The 16969-nt window shown below is 40.6% G+C and overlaps 1 protein-coding gene across 1 annotated transcript in view; it reads right to left on the bottom strand.

The window, feature by feature from the left end:
• Nucleotides 1-751: 751 nt before the first annotated feature.
• Nucleotides 752-16969, bottom strand: part of LRRC40 (leucine rich repeat containing 40) — a 32936-nt gene continuing 16718 nt past the window's right edge. The window contains exons 10-15 of the mRNA XM_050961039.1: nt 15823-15931; nt 14059-14166; nt 11433-11543; nt 8606-8683; nt 5595-5780; nt 752-1519 (exon numbers count right to left, since the gene is read on the bottom strand). Coding sequence (XP_050816996.1) covers nt 1414-1519; nt 5595-5780; nt 8606-8683; nt 11433-11543; nt 14059-14166; nt 15823-15931 — 698 coding nt within the window. The 3' untranslated portion in view covers nt 752-1413. The remainder of the gene's footprint in view (nt 1520-5594; nt 5781-8605; nt 8684-11432; nt 11544-14058; nt 14167-15822; nt 15932-16969) is intronic.

The following is a 16969-nucleotide window of genomic DNA, read 5'->3' as shown; positions in this document are numbered from 1 at the left end:
GATAATAGGAGATGGGGAATGGAGAAAGAGAAAAGTGTTGAAGGAGGCAGACAGTGTGAAACACTTACCTATTTGATTAAGAGGTCACCTGCTATAAAGCATAGTTTATACACACCATACATAATATCCACTTCAGCTGTCTTCTAATGGCATGAGCAGAGTGAATGTGGCAAGAGGTGGCTTTTCTATTCCTAATTAACACAGGATTCTCTTTAGGTACAAGACCTCATTTTCTTTTAAGTTCAATTAGGAAGGTGGGGAAAACAGGTTGCACTCAGAAGAAAAAGGCTTGCAAAAGTAATTTTTAACAAGCCAAGGTAGGTGAAGATGTTCACCCATTCCTAATGTATGTACTGTAGTTTAGTCTGTAAGAATTAAAAGCCATCTGACCTTCAGTATAATACTGAATTCCCTTGAAAATATAGCCTTAAAAACAGGGCAGCTGTCAGTCTTCAATACTGTTTGGAAGTGAAGTGCTCAACAAACAGTCAGTGCAAACCACTATGGGCTCAATTTTGATTCGGGCTACAATTTTTTAGGCTTTTACTTGCAACAAAGAGCAATGTATATACATTTGCATCACAGTTCAGATCTGAGGCACCCATTCCCCCAACAAATTTATCACCAGAGTTATTCATCCTGGAAATGGCACCTTAAGATGCATCAACATATTTGTATGTAATATGGCAAGCACATATTAATGTTATTGAGCTAGAGAGCGTGACTGGTACATTAAACTAAACAAAGGTAATAATTTACATCCAACAGGAAACATTTATTCATTACTAGTCAACCAAGTAGAATTCAATCACTTTTATAAACACATTCTTCACACTCTTTGTAGCACAGTTCATACTGTATCCTTACCATTATTACAGCATTGGTGTGTAATTTAAGGTTTCAGGCATTTAACAGGAGGCAGACAGTGTGAAACACTTACCTATTTGATTAAGAGGTCACCTGCTATAAAGCATTTGGTCCCACACAACTATGGACAATACAAACCTAAGAACATCAGAAAGTTTACTTTTTATGCAACCCCTTTAGTGTTCCTAAAATTAATTCATAAAAAGTTTTTTTTAAACTGAACTGTAGAAAAAATTGTCATTGTTAGTGGTTGTATCCATTGAAATCACTGCATTACAAATAAAGACAATCAGCATTGTGGTATTTTCAATTGAAATGTTGATTTATGTAACTCTGGAAGAAGATCTGAGATTTTATGGATGGGCATTTTTTTCAAACAGAATAAAAGCAGTATTATAAAAAATGCTTTATGGCACAGGCCAGCTTAATCAATAGTTGACAAACAGGAAGGAAGTCAGACTGGTGTATGGCCTTTGGGTTTCTGATGGTAAAAATCTTGCTTGTATTTTGATCCATAAGCCTAACAAAAAAATAAGTGTACTCTGATCAAGTAGGAATTCGACTTCTTAGGTATTCTAGTACAGCTGCTGTTCCTTTTGCCAAAATGGCTCCTCGAGGAGTGCGGAATGGATTTCCTTCTAGCAGAAGTGTCCTGGGGAAGTACAGAAATAAAAATTAATACTGTCAGTGCTTTTGCTTGTGCCAGCACATTCATACATCACGCACACTTATGGCTCTTTAGAAAAATAAAAGAATCCTGATTAAAGATGAATAGTAATACTATATTATGAATTTCTGCTACTCGATTTCATATTGGCCTAATTCAAGTGCTAATAGTATGCCAACAGTGATGTAGTGATGGATAGTTGTGTGCATAATATACATGTGCCCTGCAATACTGTACATTTAGGGGAACATACTTTTTCAGTAAAATCCCTGCCTGGGACGGTGGGAGGAAGCACTTATAAAAATAAATGATAAAAGCAATGGGAATAGCTGGTTGTAGCACTGAGCTATGCTAAATGGCAACTTTACCTTTTCCCAACTCAGTTGTTTTACACAGGCTCTCAGGTAAGCACAAGTCCTGTCACCAGAGCACATTCCCATACGTTCCCTTCAAGCCTTCCCTATGACCTAGGATCTGTGTTTTGCTGAACTAGTCAGACCCTTAGGCCCTGTCTAAATAGGGGAAAAAAGATGCATTTTTGTTGTGTTAACTAACACATTAAAATTCTACTCATGAACATTATTTGTCAGTGCTACAGAGGCTAGTTTTAGAGTTCACACGAAAACTAAACTCCATAAGTCTGCAAGAGTCTCCTTGCCCATACATTCATGTTCTTGAAAATGTGATTATCCAATAAATCTAAAACAAAGTCAACTGTAAACTCCTCAATCAGAAAAACAAGCATGCTGTTTACTCTGAGAAATGTGGGTGACTCAGCACCTCTTCTCAAGCCAAACCAGTTGTGCAGCAGGTGGATCTCACTTATGCCACTGTGGTAAGAGAACAACTGCTATTTCTATTGGAAAAAGCAGTGAAAGGGTTCATAACTTGCCCGTTTTTAACTATGCTGAACTGAAGCTTGGTATACAAGCTGTCTGCCCACTTGAGATTTCCATTTCATTCACAAAAATGGTTTAAATTGGTAAAGCTAGTGGTAGGCTGAAGAGTGGTTATTTGTCCCTGTATGACTTCAAAGCCTTAATTTTAAAAAATAAATTTTATTTAATAAATTGCAAGAAGGAACACAGGAATTGCCAGCCAGAGACCCATTTAGTCTAGTATCTTGCCTTTGTCAACACCAGTAGCATCACAGTGGTATGACCAGCCCCTAGGGCAAGTTTCTATTCAAACTCTTTCATGGAAGGGGTTGGATTATTCCCTGAAGCTTGAGAGTGTATATTCTCAAAATGGCTCTCTATTGAATCTAACTGGGAGTTAAAGCACTCACCTGCCAGGGAGGAGACCCAGGTTCTCCCACAACCAGGAATGTACCCTCCATCCCAACTGAGTGGTCTAACCACTGGCCTCTCTCTCTCACTTCCCCCACCGTGGACCTAAGAAACCTTCCTAATGCAAGTTGCATTGAAACCATCCTTTCCCATGAAAAACTTTAGTTTCAACTAACTGGCATTTTCTGACAAAAACTGTTTTGTAGAAAAATTCCTGAGCAGCTCTAGTGTGTACACATATTTCCTTTTATCAATGTAAATTTGTTACCTTCCACTTTCATCAACCCTCTCTGCAATCTTGTAGTGTGAAAAAAAAGTACATATTTGCTCTCAATTTACCTTCTCTATAACAATCATTTTTTGACTTTTTTTTTTCAACTCTCTCTTCTCTAAACCATTACAGTCCCAAATCTTTCACTCTCTCCTCATCAGGAAGTCTTGTTATACCTCTAATAATTTGCAATCCCCATCTCTGAACCACTTGTCTCTAGATAAACACTGAGATTGAACAAGCAGGACTGAACAGAGTATGCCAGGTGAGGACCTAAAATTAATTTATAAAGTGCCCATATCATTTTTCCGTGTTATTTTCTATCACATTCTTTATGCACCCGAACATTGTGGGTTTTTTTTCCCCTTTTTAAACACTGCTGAAGCATACCAAGCAGAGATTTTCATGAAGCTTATACAACTATATCCAGATCTTTCTCCTGAATGCGCAAAGTAATTTAGCAACAGCAAGTCCTGTGGCACCTTTAAGACTAACAGAGAGCATAAGCTTTCGTGGGTGAATACCCTCTTTGCCAGATGCACGTTATGGAAATTCTCAGAGGTAGGTATAATTATGCAGGCAAGAATCAGTCTGGAGATAACGAGGTTAGTTCAATCAGGAAGGGTGAGGTCCTCTGCTAGCAGTTGAGGTATGAACACCAAGGGAGGAGAAAACTGCTTTTGTAGTTGGCTAGCCATTCAGTCTTTGTTTAATCCTGAGCTGATGGTGTCAAATTTGCAAATGAACTGAAGCTCAGCAGTTTCTCTTTGGAGTCTGGTCCTGAAGTTTTTTTTGCTGCAGGATGGCTACCTTTAAATCTGCTATTGTGTGTCCAGGGAGGCTGAAGTGTTCTCCTACAGGTTTTTGTATATTGCCATTCCTAATATCTGACTTGTGTCCATTGATCCTTTCATGTAGTGACTGTCCAGTTTAGCCAATGTACATAGCAGAGGGGCATTGCTGGCCCATGATGGCATATATAACATTGGTGGATGTCCAGGTGAATGAACCGGTGATGTTGTAGCTGATCTGGTTAGGTCCTGTGATGATGTTGCTGGTGTAGATATGTGGGCAGAGTTGACATCGAGGTTTGTTGCATGGATTGGTGCCTGAGTTAGAGTTGTTATGGTACAGTGTGTGGTTGCTGGTGAGAATATGCTTAAGGTTGGCAGGTTGTCTGTAGGCGAGGTCTGGCCTGCCTCTGAGGGTCTATGAAAGCGAGGGATCATTGTCCAGGATGGGTTGTAGATCACTGATGATGCGTTGGAGAAGTTTAAGCTGAAGACCGTATGTGATGGCCAGTGGAGTTCTGTTGGTTTCTTTCTTGGGCTTATCTTGTAGCAAGAGGCTTCTGGGTACACGTCTGGCTCTGTTGATTTGTTTCCTTATTTCCTTGTGCGGATATCGTAGTTTTGAGAATGCTTGGTGAAGATCTTGTAGGTGTTGGTCTCTGTCTGAGGGGTTGGAGCAGATGCGGTTGTACCTCTGCGCTTGGCTGTAGACGATGGATCGTGTGGTGTGTCCGGGGTGGAAGCTGGAGGCATGAAGGTAGGCATAGCGGTCGGTGGGTTTTCGGTATAGGGTGGTGTTAACGTGACCATCACTTACTTGTACTGTGGTGTCTAGAAAGTGGACCTCCTTTGTAGATTGGTCCAGGCTGAGGTTGATGGCGGGGTGGACGCTGTTGAAATCGTGATGGAATTCTTGCAGAGTCTCCTTCCAATAGGTCCAGATGAATGTAGTTGAGGAGTTCAAATTATTCCTTTCAATACGGATTATCATACAGATGTCACCGCTGTATTCATCTGCCATCACATTGCCCATTCCCCTATCTTTGTTATGAAATTCCTCAGTGGCTTTTCCAATTTTCTACTCTAAATACTGTGTCCTTTGCAAATGATGACACTTTACTAACCCGCCCCTTTCTGATCACTGATCAATATATTAAATACCAGAATCTTTGGGCAGCCTATTGTTAAAGTCTTTTAACAAATTGCCTTTGACAAATGGCCATGAGAAAAATGTCAATAAATGGGGCACTATACATAAGTCTCAGGACAATCCTCTGTTATGAACAATCCCTGAAGTAAGTAAAAATAAGGCAGGTTAAGAGCAGACCAGTAGCTTAATTCTAAATTTTCCTAAATTGTGGGTTTATTAAGTTGGACTAACTCCAAGTTTGATGCTCAAGGCCAAACTCCATATTCAAGTACCCCTATGTAACGTGAGTTAGCCTCTAACACGAAATATAATTTTCTGTTTAATAAATAGATAAATTAAATCATGAACCAAAAATGTCCTCTATTCTCAATTAGTCTTGAGAAACTATGAAAAAATTGCAGTTGCTTCATAGCTGATGACTAGAGGTCAGGCATTTTATGAATTTAGACCAACACACAAGTACACTGTTACTCTACCATTTTTCCTTGTGACTAAAAAAAGGCCAAAAAAAAACAGTTATCAAAACCACGTTACTGTGCAGTATTAAAAAAAAAGTCACCTAAGATTTACGCAGTTTCCAAGTTCTGGTGGCACTTGAAGGAGGTCATTATTCTGAAGGTCTATGGTGCCAAGCTTGTCCATCTTCCTTAGTTGTAGAGGGTCTATAGATCCAACCTGATTGTTACTGAGTAGGATAGTTTCAAGTGTTGGGATGCGATAAAGAACGTTGGGAAATATTTTAAACCTACCAAAAAATGAAAATAAATTCACTTAAGGAATCAAATCAGAAACACAGATATACAAAATGGGTAACAAAACAGATAATGGTGAGGTGAAAGACTAGATTTAACTGAATTTGTTTAATAATCATCACTCATTAAAGGTACATTTTCAACATGCATTTTTGGGAGGGTGACAATAATACTGATTAGTCTACTTCACAAACATAAAAGCAGAATGTAATTTGTATGATGACTGCTGCGGGCCTTTTGTTCTCTGAGCAGTCATTTTGTAAAACTGAGCATAGCAATGTCGTCAGACAGACACATTCCTCCTACAGTCTGAGATAAGTTCCTGTAAACACATTCATTACATTCGCCAAGCTGAATCCTGCTTGTTTTATACTCATGAAAAAATTGTCACCATTCAGATACCAACCCCCCACCCCAAATCCCACTATACTTATGACCAGTTTATATATGAAAACAAGAGCCCTTCATTTATAGACACCATGTTTATGGTCCATGGCACAAAGAAATTAAGTAGAAGCTTCATTACTTGTAATCATCCAGCATTTTATCTACCCACTGCTCCCTTAACGTGACAGCTGACTAATGCAGCTCTGAAATACTACTGCACCACACAATTTAAAAACGTTTCAGAAATACTGATTTACAAACTATTTATAGATTCTGCTAAATACTAACAGCTGTATTTCTAGCATAATGCATAGCACCCAGTGATTTGGCAAAAAAACTAAATCAGCCCCCCATTTTCATGGCTTGTTTTCATTAATTAAGACACAGGCAAGATTTGGTTCCAAAAAAGAGTGTTTTCCTTTTAAATATTAATACAGGAAGAACCTTCAATACTGCTTAAAACAAAACAGATCTTCACTTAGTTATTAGAAAAAACACCAAAAAAACGCAATTAACACAATCCTGTGTTAAACAGAATGTGCATTGATTGTCTTAGCGGAAAGAAAATTACTTCTACCCCAAAGAATTCTATTAATTTTTTTCTTGTTGGAAAAACACTAAGATGTTACAGATCTAATCAGAGTTCACAATGGGGTGGGGGTTTTTTGGGGGGTAGGAGGGGCGCCTCTCTTTCTTCCCACTCACAGTTTTTATTCTGCTCTTTTAATGGCAACATTTTCAAGAGTCTTGCTGCAGCCAGGGTGGCCAGAGACAAGGGGAGTGCTTTGGGAGAGACTTGTGTTTTAAAAAACTTTAAGCATAGCTTTTGAGAGGCAGAGGCAGGCTCGATTGGAGCAATAGAGCCAGCCACACTGGGTTTAGCCACATGTATTGCTGCCTGAAGGAAGGAATCACTAGCGAAGGCAGGAGGGGCCTGCCATTCTCTGCAGCATCCAAATGAGATGGGAATTAGAAAGAATAAATATCAATCAGAATATATTTAAATCTCTGTTATAAATACATAACTAGCTCTGATTATTACTAAACAACAACTATGCCTCAGGAAACCAGTGACATATATTGCTCCCTGCAAGCACCAGAGATTTGCTGCAGCAGTAAGTTCTTTGAAAAATAAGTACCATATGGTGCATGCAGAAGAGTGTATGCCGATAAATCCCATTGTGCTCTGTTAACTATTTTTAAAGTTTGGCCCCATTGGCACCAGCAAAGGCAGAGAAAGCTACCATCTCGATGAATCACAGCCTGGTACTGGATATGTATCTGCTACTGAAGAAAGTTCCCTTATCTACTGTTCACATAGTGGCCTGATCCAGCGAAGTGCTGACTTTGATACATTCAAGCAAACTGACACCTAGTTTCAATGAAAAAACCTGGCACAGGCACAAGGGACAACTTATATTTTCTTGTAAAACTGATCCTTTTTTAAATGGGCTGGAAATTATATGAAACTAACCAGCACTGAGCAATGCCATTTGCAAAAGGAAGAAAGGAATCAAAATCCATACTTTCACACATCGTTTCCTGCCAAACAGACGACAAGCTAGGCAGGAGTTTGTATTTACACTTTGGTAAGAAGCAGTTTGCCCTGAAAAGTTCTGCTTGGCAATGGTGCCAAATGTTCAAGCCTGCTCCAAATCATGATAAAGTAGTTTCTCCCTAAAACCATGAGCCACCACTAACTAAAAGTGGGAGATGCAAGCTCATTACAAGTCAAGAAAGTGAAAGGCTTTGGTTGATAGCCCAGGTCTGTAAATCCTTTATTGCTGGTAAAATATGAAGAGTGAAATTCTGGCCCTATTGAATTCAATGTCAAAAACTCCATTGACTTTAGTAGGGCCAGGATTTTCCAAGAAATGCCTATGATGGAAACAGGATGAAGCCAGTGACCTACAGGAAACCCTCAAAAATACCCACAGATACCCTTTAAAAAAAAAAAATCAAAAAAAAAATCACAAATACCGAGTATTTTTCTCATCAGGTGTCCCCCTCCCAGCATCAGTGACAGAATATTCCTGTGTTAATTATCAGCAGATGGAACCAAAGTCCACTTGCACCTGCTTAATAAGACATGCAGTGCAACCCAGTTCTTTGGTTAACATATTTGCAGAATGCTTTGAACATTTAAAGTACTTACTGAGGCTGGGAAAGCAGGAAAAAGGTGTTTTTCTCTTGAAAAAAGAATGAAACAAGGTAACTAACATCTCAAGTTATTCTCCATTGTTTTCATTAGTTGATTTGGAAACAAAACTTCTTTACTAGCAGAATCAGAACCCTAATATGAACAGACTCAGTAGTATTGAGGAGTATTCTCCTGTGCACATTGCTTCAAACACACAAACGGGATTACCACATGGTGGTCTTTGCCTCATTCTCATTATATGTTAATAGGTCTATCTGCAAGGTTACTTACCTATTGAAGCAAAGATTTATTATTTGCAGTCTTATCAGTGCTTCCATTTCCTCAGGTAAAGATGTCAAAAAGTTATTTCTGAATTGTAGACAAAGAAAAGCAGCATTTACTAACCTTTAGCAAATTTAAGGGTTTCCAGAAAGCAAAATTTGCTAGTCTGTCCTTGAGCTGATGTTACTAACATGCTAAACTAGTCAACTGTTTCATGGGTATGCCCAAACCACAGTTAGTGCAGATGGGCATCGAAATCATTGTTTTCTTTAGCATTTGGTTTTTGCCAGTCAGAGAACAGATTTTATCATCAAGACATACCCAAACATTTTGTAATGTGGCATCACTTTCATTTGACAATAACTTTCAGTATGTATGGAGTAGGAATTAAGTAAATCAAATCTTTAATCAAGTCGCTGCCATAATTTCAATATTGCATTTATATAGCACTGTAATGTGTACCCAGCATTGTACCATGGTCAGAGTGACATACAAAGATCCACCCAAGGAGCTTATGGACTAAAACAACATGTAGTTACAGTTGAGAACATTTCAGTCAAAGTGTGCAAAGAGCTGGCATCCCCCACCCCACTTCTAACACAGAACATACGTACAACTATGTTGCCCAAACCCACCCTTTTTCTTAAAAGGTTTTCAGGAGCTGCTTAAATGAGAAGAGAAAGGGGGCTCGAGGAAATGGAATGGGCCATTTCACATACAGTACTCAAGAAAGGGGGACTAATCACTGAGGGTCATTAAATGTTGCAGTCTTAGACTAAACAAATCTGCCCTCACTCCCTTCCTGGAGCACTCAGCCTCGTTCCCTCCCTATCAACCACCTCACATGGTCTTACCCATCCCTGCAACTTGCAGCCTAACCCTTCCTCCCACTTCTCCCTCTTCAGCAGCACATAAATTCAAACAAGCTGGCTTAAATGTAACTAAACCAATGCAAGCTGCTGTGCCTGGCTACTTTTCACTTTGCACTATACCCTGGTAATAAGTGCCAATGACAATTCCACCACCTTGAATGAACACCCTGAGAAGTTATGAAGATTATTGTCATTCAGATGAATACATATAAGGAGCCTACTGGATGTTACTGAAGATACTACAAATATAGTTGCCCAAGGACACACTCCAAGCTTATTAATCTCTACTCCTGATGGAATTCTCCGCCAAAAAAATAAAAATTCTGCACCAAAAAAAAAAAAATTACACACGCTATATTTTAAAATTCTGCAAATTGTATTTGTCAATAAATAAATGTGGCTCCAGCATGGCAGTGGGAAGCACAGGCAACTGGCTGCATTGAGGTGGGAGATCACCCTGAATCTCCCACTTCCCCTGGTACAGGGACTTGGCAGTGAGGCTGCACCTGACCCTGACACCGTGCAAGGGTTGGGCCTGCCCCAGAAACATCCCAGAGCCCAGCCTCTCTGCACCAGGTGCGGACAGGCAGGCTCAGCCCAGCAGGAGCCAAGAGTGGAGGGGCTTAGTATGGGGGGATCCAGGTGTGGGGTGAGGTTTCCGTGTGGGAGATCTGGATGCACAGGGGCTTGTTGGAAGGAGGGGTTCTGGGTGCAGGGGCAATGGCACTCTGCAAGGGATCCAGGTGAAAGTGGTTGGGGCTCAGCAAAGGGGTCTGGGTGTGAGAAAATGGGACTCATGGGGGGTGGTGTCGGTGGGGGGAATCTGTGTGCTGGGGGTCCAGGTGCAGCTGGTTGAGGCTCAGTGGGCTGGATGTGGGGGGCTTGTCAGGGGGGGTCCAGGTGTAGGGAGGCAGGGCTTGTCAGGCTGAGGGTTCGATGGGCCTGCTTAATGGGGAAGCCCCAGCTGCTGCCCAGGGAACACCGCATGCTGGTCTCCCGCTTCCCCCTGTGATTTCCCTATCATCTTTTCTTCCCCATCTCACCTCCCTCCCCCAATACCTCATGCCTCATCCTTCCCCCTCACTCCAGGGGTGCTGGAACAATTTGTATAGTGGGGGTGCTGAGAGCCATTGAACCAAGCCATCAAACTTGTATATGATGGAAACCACTTCAAGACAGCACCCAGCACCTCTAGTTCCAGCACCTGTGCCTCACTCCCACATTCCCCTATTCAACCCCCATACACTTCCCCACTGCCTCTTCCCCTCCACCCTCTCACCCCCCTTCCTTCATTTTCTCCACCCCACCATGGGCACTCACTGTTGCACAGAGAAGAGGAAGGTTCCTCGAGAGGAGAAGCTTGACTGGCACTAGGACCCAGGAGGCAGCCTCCTTCAGCTGGGCAGCTCTGCGCTTGCAGAAATGGGGGAAGGAGGGCCAGTGGCATGTAACTCTGTGTTCCCCAACGCCTCGCCTCTGTTGGGGGGGGGCGGTCAGTCAATACCCTGCCAAAATTGTGCCCACAGTCGTGCCCCCATGCAGCTCCCCTCTGCTTCCCCACTGTTTTCTGCAGAGGTGTTTTCTGCGGGCACACAGTCCCACAGAATTGTCCCAGGAGTAATTCTCAGAGAGCATAACTGCCTGGCACTGCTGTCATAACTGCCCTTAAGGCTCTTTTCTCAGAGTCACTTAAACTCCATGACAGCCTTTACAACTCTGATGCAGAGCATTTCAGTCAGTTCATGACTTATTTACTTAGGGCTTGTCCACTTGATCAGTTTTCAATGGTTAGCTCTAGGCCACCTGATCACCATCCAACTCCAAGCCTGCCAACTGTTCAACCATCATAGAAACAATTAGGAAAATGAAAGATTATTTCAGTACTGCAATACTGTACCAACGGATGGTTTAAAATGGCATTAAAAGAAATTACTCTAAAAGGAATCCAGCAAAACATCACAAACCTGATATCCAAGTGTGTCAATTTATGAAGTGTACAGAGCTCCAAGGAAATGGAAGAGAGTTTATTGAAGCCAAGATTCACATCACAGACAGATTCTTTCAGCTCCACAATCCTGCAACCCATTACAAATAAAGTGTATTACATGAGTAAAACATCTCCCTTTTTATTGTGTAATTTATAAAAACCAGCTTCCTTGCTATGGGACTTTCATTTACAAGTCAGGTATTTTCTGCGCTCTTTGGGATTTCAGTGGCCATGTTGGCAGGAAGAAAATAATGGGAGATGCACTTATGAAAGCTGACTGTCCTTGAGGCTTATATTTTAATGCCAAGACAAAAGCTCACACTTAACTTTCTAAGGTTGCCCTCAGTCAGCAAACAAAGTATTTCAGAAAGCTATGGCAAAAACGAACTGGACTTTCACTGTTAACTTCCACATTGTAAATTCTGTTTTACTAAAAAGGCACCAAAGAGTCACTCTTCTTATTAGCCACAATGAAATGCAATCACTTGTTTCAATGTTGAAATTAAATTCCAGTCTTTCATTTCCATTTCATTGTATCACTATTGTGAAGTACAGAGAACATTGTATTTATTGCTCTGGTAAGCAGTGTACTGAGATAATTTTGAGACACTTCGATGTGAACTATTTGGAAGTTCATGAAGTTAATTGAAATCCCTCAGATTAAGGCCTTATTTTAACCAATGCGGGAGTAATTAACACGCAGAGTACTCATCTCTCCAAATTGTGATTTCTCCTGAAATTCCTTCCTGTCAAGCAGCTATTCATATACGCGGTTCACCTACACCTTCCTCCCCCAATCTTTAATACAGTGACTAAACAAATGGAGCTGTTTACACACACACTGGTTTAATAAACTGATTTTTCTATAGAATTCTAGCAATACACTTGCATTGAAGAGATATTTTCATTTACAAAATAACACAAAATGGCTGTCCCTCTCAGTTGTATTTGTTTCTGTTCAGTGCCTAGTACAATGGAGTCCTGGTCCATTATAAGGGCTGCTGGGCACTATTACAATACAAATAAATAACAGGTCTATGTCTAGACATGCAGGCATATATGATTATTACATATTTATATTACAATGTTGCTTAGAGACCCCCGTTAGGATCACAGCCTTATTGAGCTAGGGCTGTACAAACATATGAAGAGATGGTCTTTTCCCAGAAGAGTTTATAAGCATTATGCAGGGCTCAATTCTACAGCTTCTAATCAAGTGAGACTTCCATTTAAGATAATACAATTTTTGTTTGAATAAGGACTGCAAGATCAAAACTGTGGTATGGATGCAAAATACCGTATAACCGCAAGAAACTAGCTAACATATAGAACCAAGAGTGAATGTTATTTCGTTCACGTGTGTGTGTCTAAGCACTGCAGCTTATATACTCTGCTTGTCAGAACACAAGGATGGGGGTTCCTCTTACCAGATATTTTTTATTTTACTGTAGCCCCTAGAGGCCCTAATCAGGATTGTGGCTCCTCCTTCCCCTGGGTGGGCTCTCTTTCTGACTCTTCATCTCTGCCTCACTGCTGGTGGCTTGGCAGTTCTGATCCGTGGCTCCTAGCTTGAGCCACAAGGCTATTGTGCCAGATAGGGGAGTCAATTTCAGTAGCTCTCAGCCCCCCCGTTTAGCATCGGAATCCCTCCTGAAAACTCACTTCTTTCTTGAGGCCCACAAATAGTAACTCATGTTGTAAAGAAGATATCACTGTGCTATTAAATAAATTAGAATTAAGCACATTCCTGTGTTGTCTATTTAATCTGTAAGCTCCTTGGGGCAGGGATCATGTCCTCCTTTTTATCTAGTACAGCACACTCTTAAGTGCTTTACAAATAAAAGACTGTGTTGCTCCCACTAAAGTTATTGCAACACTTTCCAGGGACTTCCATTGAGGTAGAATGAAGTCCAATGATATCTGAAGCTACAGTACTAGAGGCTTTATGCTTGGAGAGTCTACCAGACTATCACTGATGGGGGAAAATGTTGAAATTATTTATGCTTGCAGGAAACACTAAACTGAAGTACCTGCAAAAGTTGCATTTTAAATTGGACCTCATCTATAGCACACAGCTGTCAGCTCTCAAAGCAGTGGATCCACACAAATTATTTCTTTGGATAGGAAAAAGTGAACCACTTTGTGATGAGAACAATGAACAATCCTACAGATTCACCAAACCGGTCAACTGGCTGTACTGTATTTTTATTATGTGAGGTGTCAATGATGTATCCCCTCATTTGTTTCAACAACTCTTAGCAAAGCAAAAAAATAAAAACACACACACACACTCATGCATGTGTGTAATGAAAGTATTACTCAGCCATCTCTTCTCCTAGCTAGGCTTCTTTCACTTACAATTAGCATCTATGTAAGATACCTGCACACTACTCAGAATAAGCAAAGTCCTTTTAAAGAAAAGATGCAATTGTTTTATTCATAGCATCATAACATAAAATACGTCTTGAAGTAGAAATTAAGATATGGAGTAAATATTCTTGGCAGCAAGGTTAAAAACACAACGTTTTAATATATTGCTGATTGACCAGGAGAGAAAAGAATCATTAGGATGTGGAACAACATCTACTAAGAAGTAGCTATACCTTTTTGGAATTTCATTCAGCTGATTCTTGCTGAAGTTTACAGTAGTGACAGAATTGCTTCCGACTGCATTAAATATTTCATCAGGAATCACAGCTGCTCGTTTCTCACTAAACAAAAAGCATCTTATTTAGCAGGGTAACATGAACATGTCAATCATTCTCTGTTCATTAACTGGACATTCTTCCTCTTTTAGAAAGATAATCAGCAGAAAAATTTACTGAAATGTGGATGTTTTTAAATTCCTCTTAACCAGAAGGCCATCAGAACATGGTGCCATGGTATCTCGTGCATAGGCAATTTTATCACCTCATGCTGTGATCCTGATCTGTTGTCAGATCTTAGAAGATGCACAGTCTTGGGCAAAATCAATACCTCAAACATGTAAGTGCCAGAGGAAAAGATGCTGGGTCTACATAGGTGTCACTCTTACCTCAGAGCCAATGCCTCAGTATAGTGCCACAGGTTCCCTGATGCTGGAGTGGTCATCTTTCAGATGAGAAATAAAGCTGAATTTCTGAACATTTGTGGTAATTAAAGATTTCATGGCACTGTTCATTAGAGAAAGGGCATTAACCCTATTGTTCTGGTCCTATTCCAGCGCCAATAATTACATTGTGCACAGACTCTGCAGTTTCAAGTGGATGTGGTATATTTTTTCCACTTCTTGACCTAACCTTTGAAGCATTGCTTACATTTCAAAAGTAGTTGAAGAAATTCCTTACAAACCACAAAGGGGTTTTGGAAGGGTAATTTCTTAATGTTTCTAAAACTCTTGAGATCTGATAAAAGGTGCTAAAAGTGTCTGATGCATTAACTTTTCAGTGAGCTTTAAAGAAACTCTGCCATGCTTGTTACAGGGCACACAAAATAAAAAGATACAAAAGCAATACCAGGATGTGCAAGAGTCTAGGATCTCTGCATGTCTGGTATGCACCATATAGGGCTGGTCAGAAAACCAGAATTCTTCCTTGCAAAAATGTTAGAGGTTTTGGAATTTATTTTCATTCCCAGTTGGAAAGAAAATGAAACCTCCTGAATTTTTCACAAAAAAACAACCTGTGTGCAAGAGAGACAGACAGACACACAGACACACACCAAAATAGACAAGAAAGTGGTGGTTAGGGCCCTTACCTGGGATGTGGGAGATGGAGGTTCAAGTCCTGCCTGGTTTGGAGCAGGGACTTGAACTGTGGTCTCCGAGGGTATGTCTACACTGCAATTAAAACTCCATAGCTGGCCTGTGCCAGCTGACTCAGTCTCACAAGACTTGGGCTAAAGGGCTGTTTAATTGAAGTGTAGATGTCCATGCTCTGGCTGGAGACTGGTCCCTAGGACCATGCAAGGTGGGAGAGTTCCAGAACTCAGGCTGCAGCTTGAGCCAAAAACGTCTACACCATAATTAAACAGCCCTGCAGCCTGAGCACCATGAGCCTGTCAGCTGACATGAGCCAACCATGGGTGTTTAATTGCAGTGTAGATATCCCACACATCCTAGATGTGTGTCCTAATCACTGGGCAGTTCTGGATGAGTGCCTGGCTCTCTGGCTGTCTTGACCCAAGAAATCTTCTTGATGAAATTTTTGTCCAAACTGATACACTTCCACAACGTTTCAGTTTTGATAAAACAATGTTTTTTTTACAGAAAAATGTTTCATCAAAATATTTTGACCAGCTCTAGCACTGAGAGTCTGAAAACAAAGGAAAATGTAAAACAAGAAAGGATTCTTATAGTTCTAGAAATAGATAGCCTTTGTGACACATACCTGTATTCTAATACTTTTAATGCAGTTATGGCATGAATGTTAATCCTTGACTCACTTGGAAGAGTCATGGCTATCACAGGAGACCCCTCATTTGGGCTAGTTATATCATCTAGAGAAAACATAACCATACATGTAAAAAACAGCATTTAATAGATGTTAATATTTGTATAAGCACACATGTAGTACCCTCTCTCTAGATTTCCTACTGTTTGTTATCTGTCATCTTGAGGAATATGGTGTCAGTGGTTAGAGAACAGTCTGGAATATATCTCTTTAGTAAATCCAGAGGATTAAAGAATCCAAATCTATAACTGTGCGTGTATGGAGCTGCAGCAACAGGCTTTAAGACATCATGTACCCATGGGTTAGTATAAGAATCCGTCAGAAAGTACAACTATATTCTAAGCCTAGTTTCCACTAAAAAAGGAAACTATACAGACTAAGCAGCACTTATGAAAAAATGTATGGGAGCAGATAAAGATTAACATAAGAATGGCTCTACTGGGTCAAACCAAAGGTCCATCTAGCCCTGTATAGTGTCTTCTGACAGTGGCCAGTGCCAGGTGCCCCAGAGGCAATGAGCAGGTAATCATCCAGTGATCCATCCTGTCGCTCACTCCCAGCTTCTGGCAAACAGAGGCTAGGGACACCATTCCTGGCCATCATGGCTAATAGCCATTGCTGGACCTATCCTCCATGAATTTATCTAGTTCTTTTGTGAACTCTGTTATTGTCTTCACAACATCCTCTGCAAGGAGTTCCAAGTGCTGACTGTGCATTGTGTGAACAAATACTTTGTTTTATTTGTTTTAAACCTGCTGCCTATTAATTTCATTAGGTGACCCCTAGTTCCTATGTTATGAGAAGTAGTAAACAACACTTCCTTATCTACTTTCTCTACACCAGTCATGATTTTATAGATCTCAATCATCTCTCCCCTTAGCCGTCTCTTTTCCAAGCTGAAAAATCCCAGTCTTATCACTCTCTCCTCATACGGAAGCCATTCCATACCCCTAATCATTTTTGCTGCCCTTTTCTGAACCTTTTCCAATTCCAATGTATCTTTTTTGAGATGGGGCAACCACATCTGCACACAGTATTTAAGATGTGGGCATACCAGGGATTTATACAGAGGCAACACGATATT

This window comes from Gopherus flavomarginatus, chromosome 7 (genome assembly GCF_025201925.1).
Source record: "Gopherus flavomarginatus isolate rGopFla2 chromosome 7, rGopFla2.mat.asm, whole genome shotgun sequence".
In the NCBI taxonomy this organism is placed as follows: Eukaryota; Metazoa; Chordata; order Testudines; family Testudinidae; genus Gopherus; species Gopherus flavomarginatus.
Note: the sequence above shows the minus strand (reverse complement) of the source record. Positions and strands in the feature narration are given on the sequence as shown.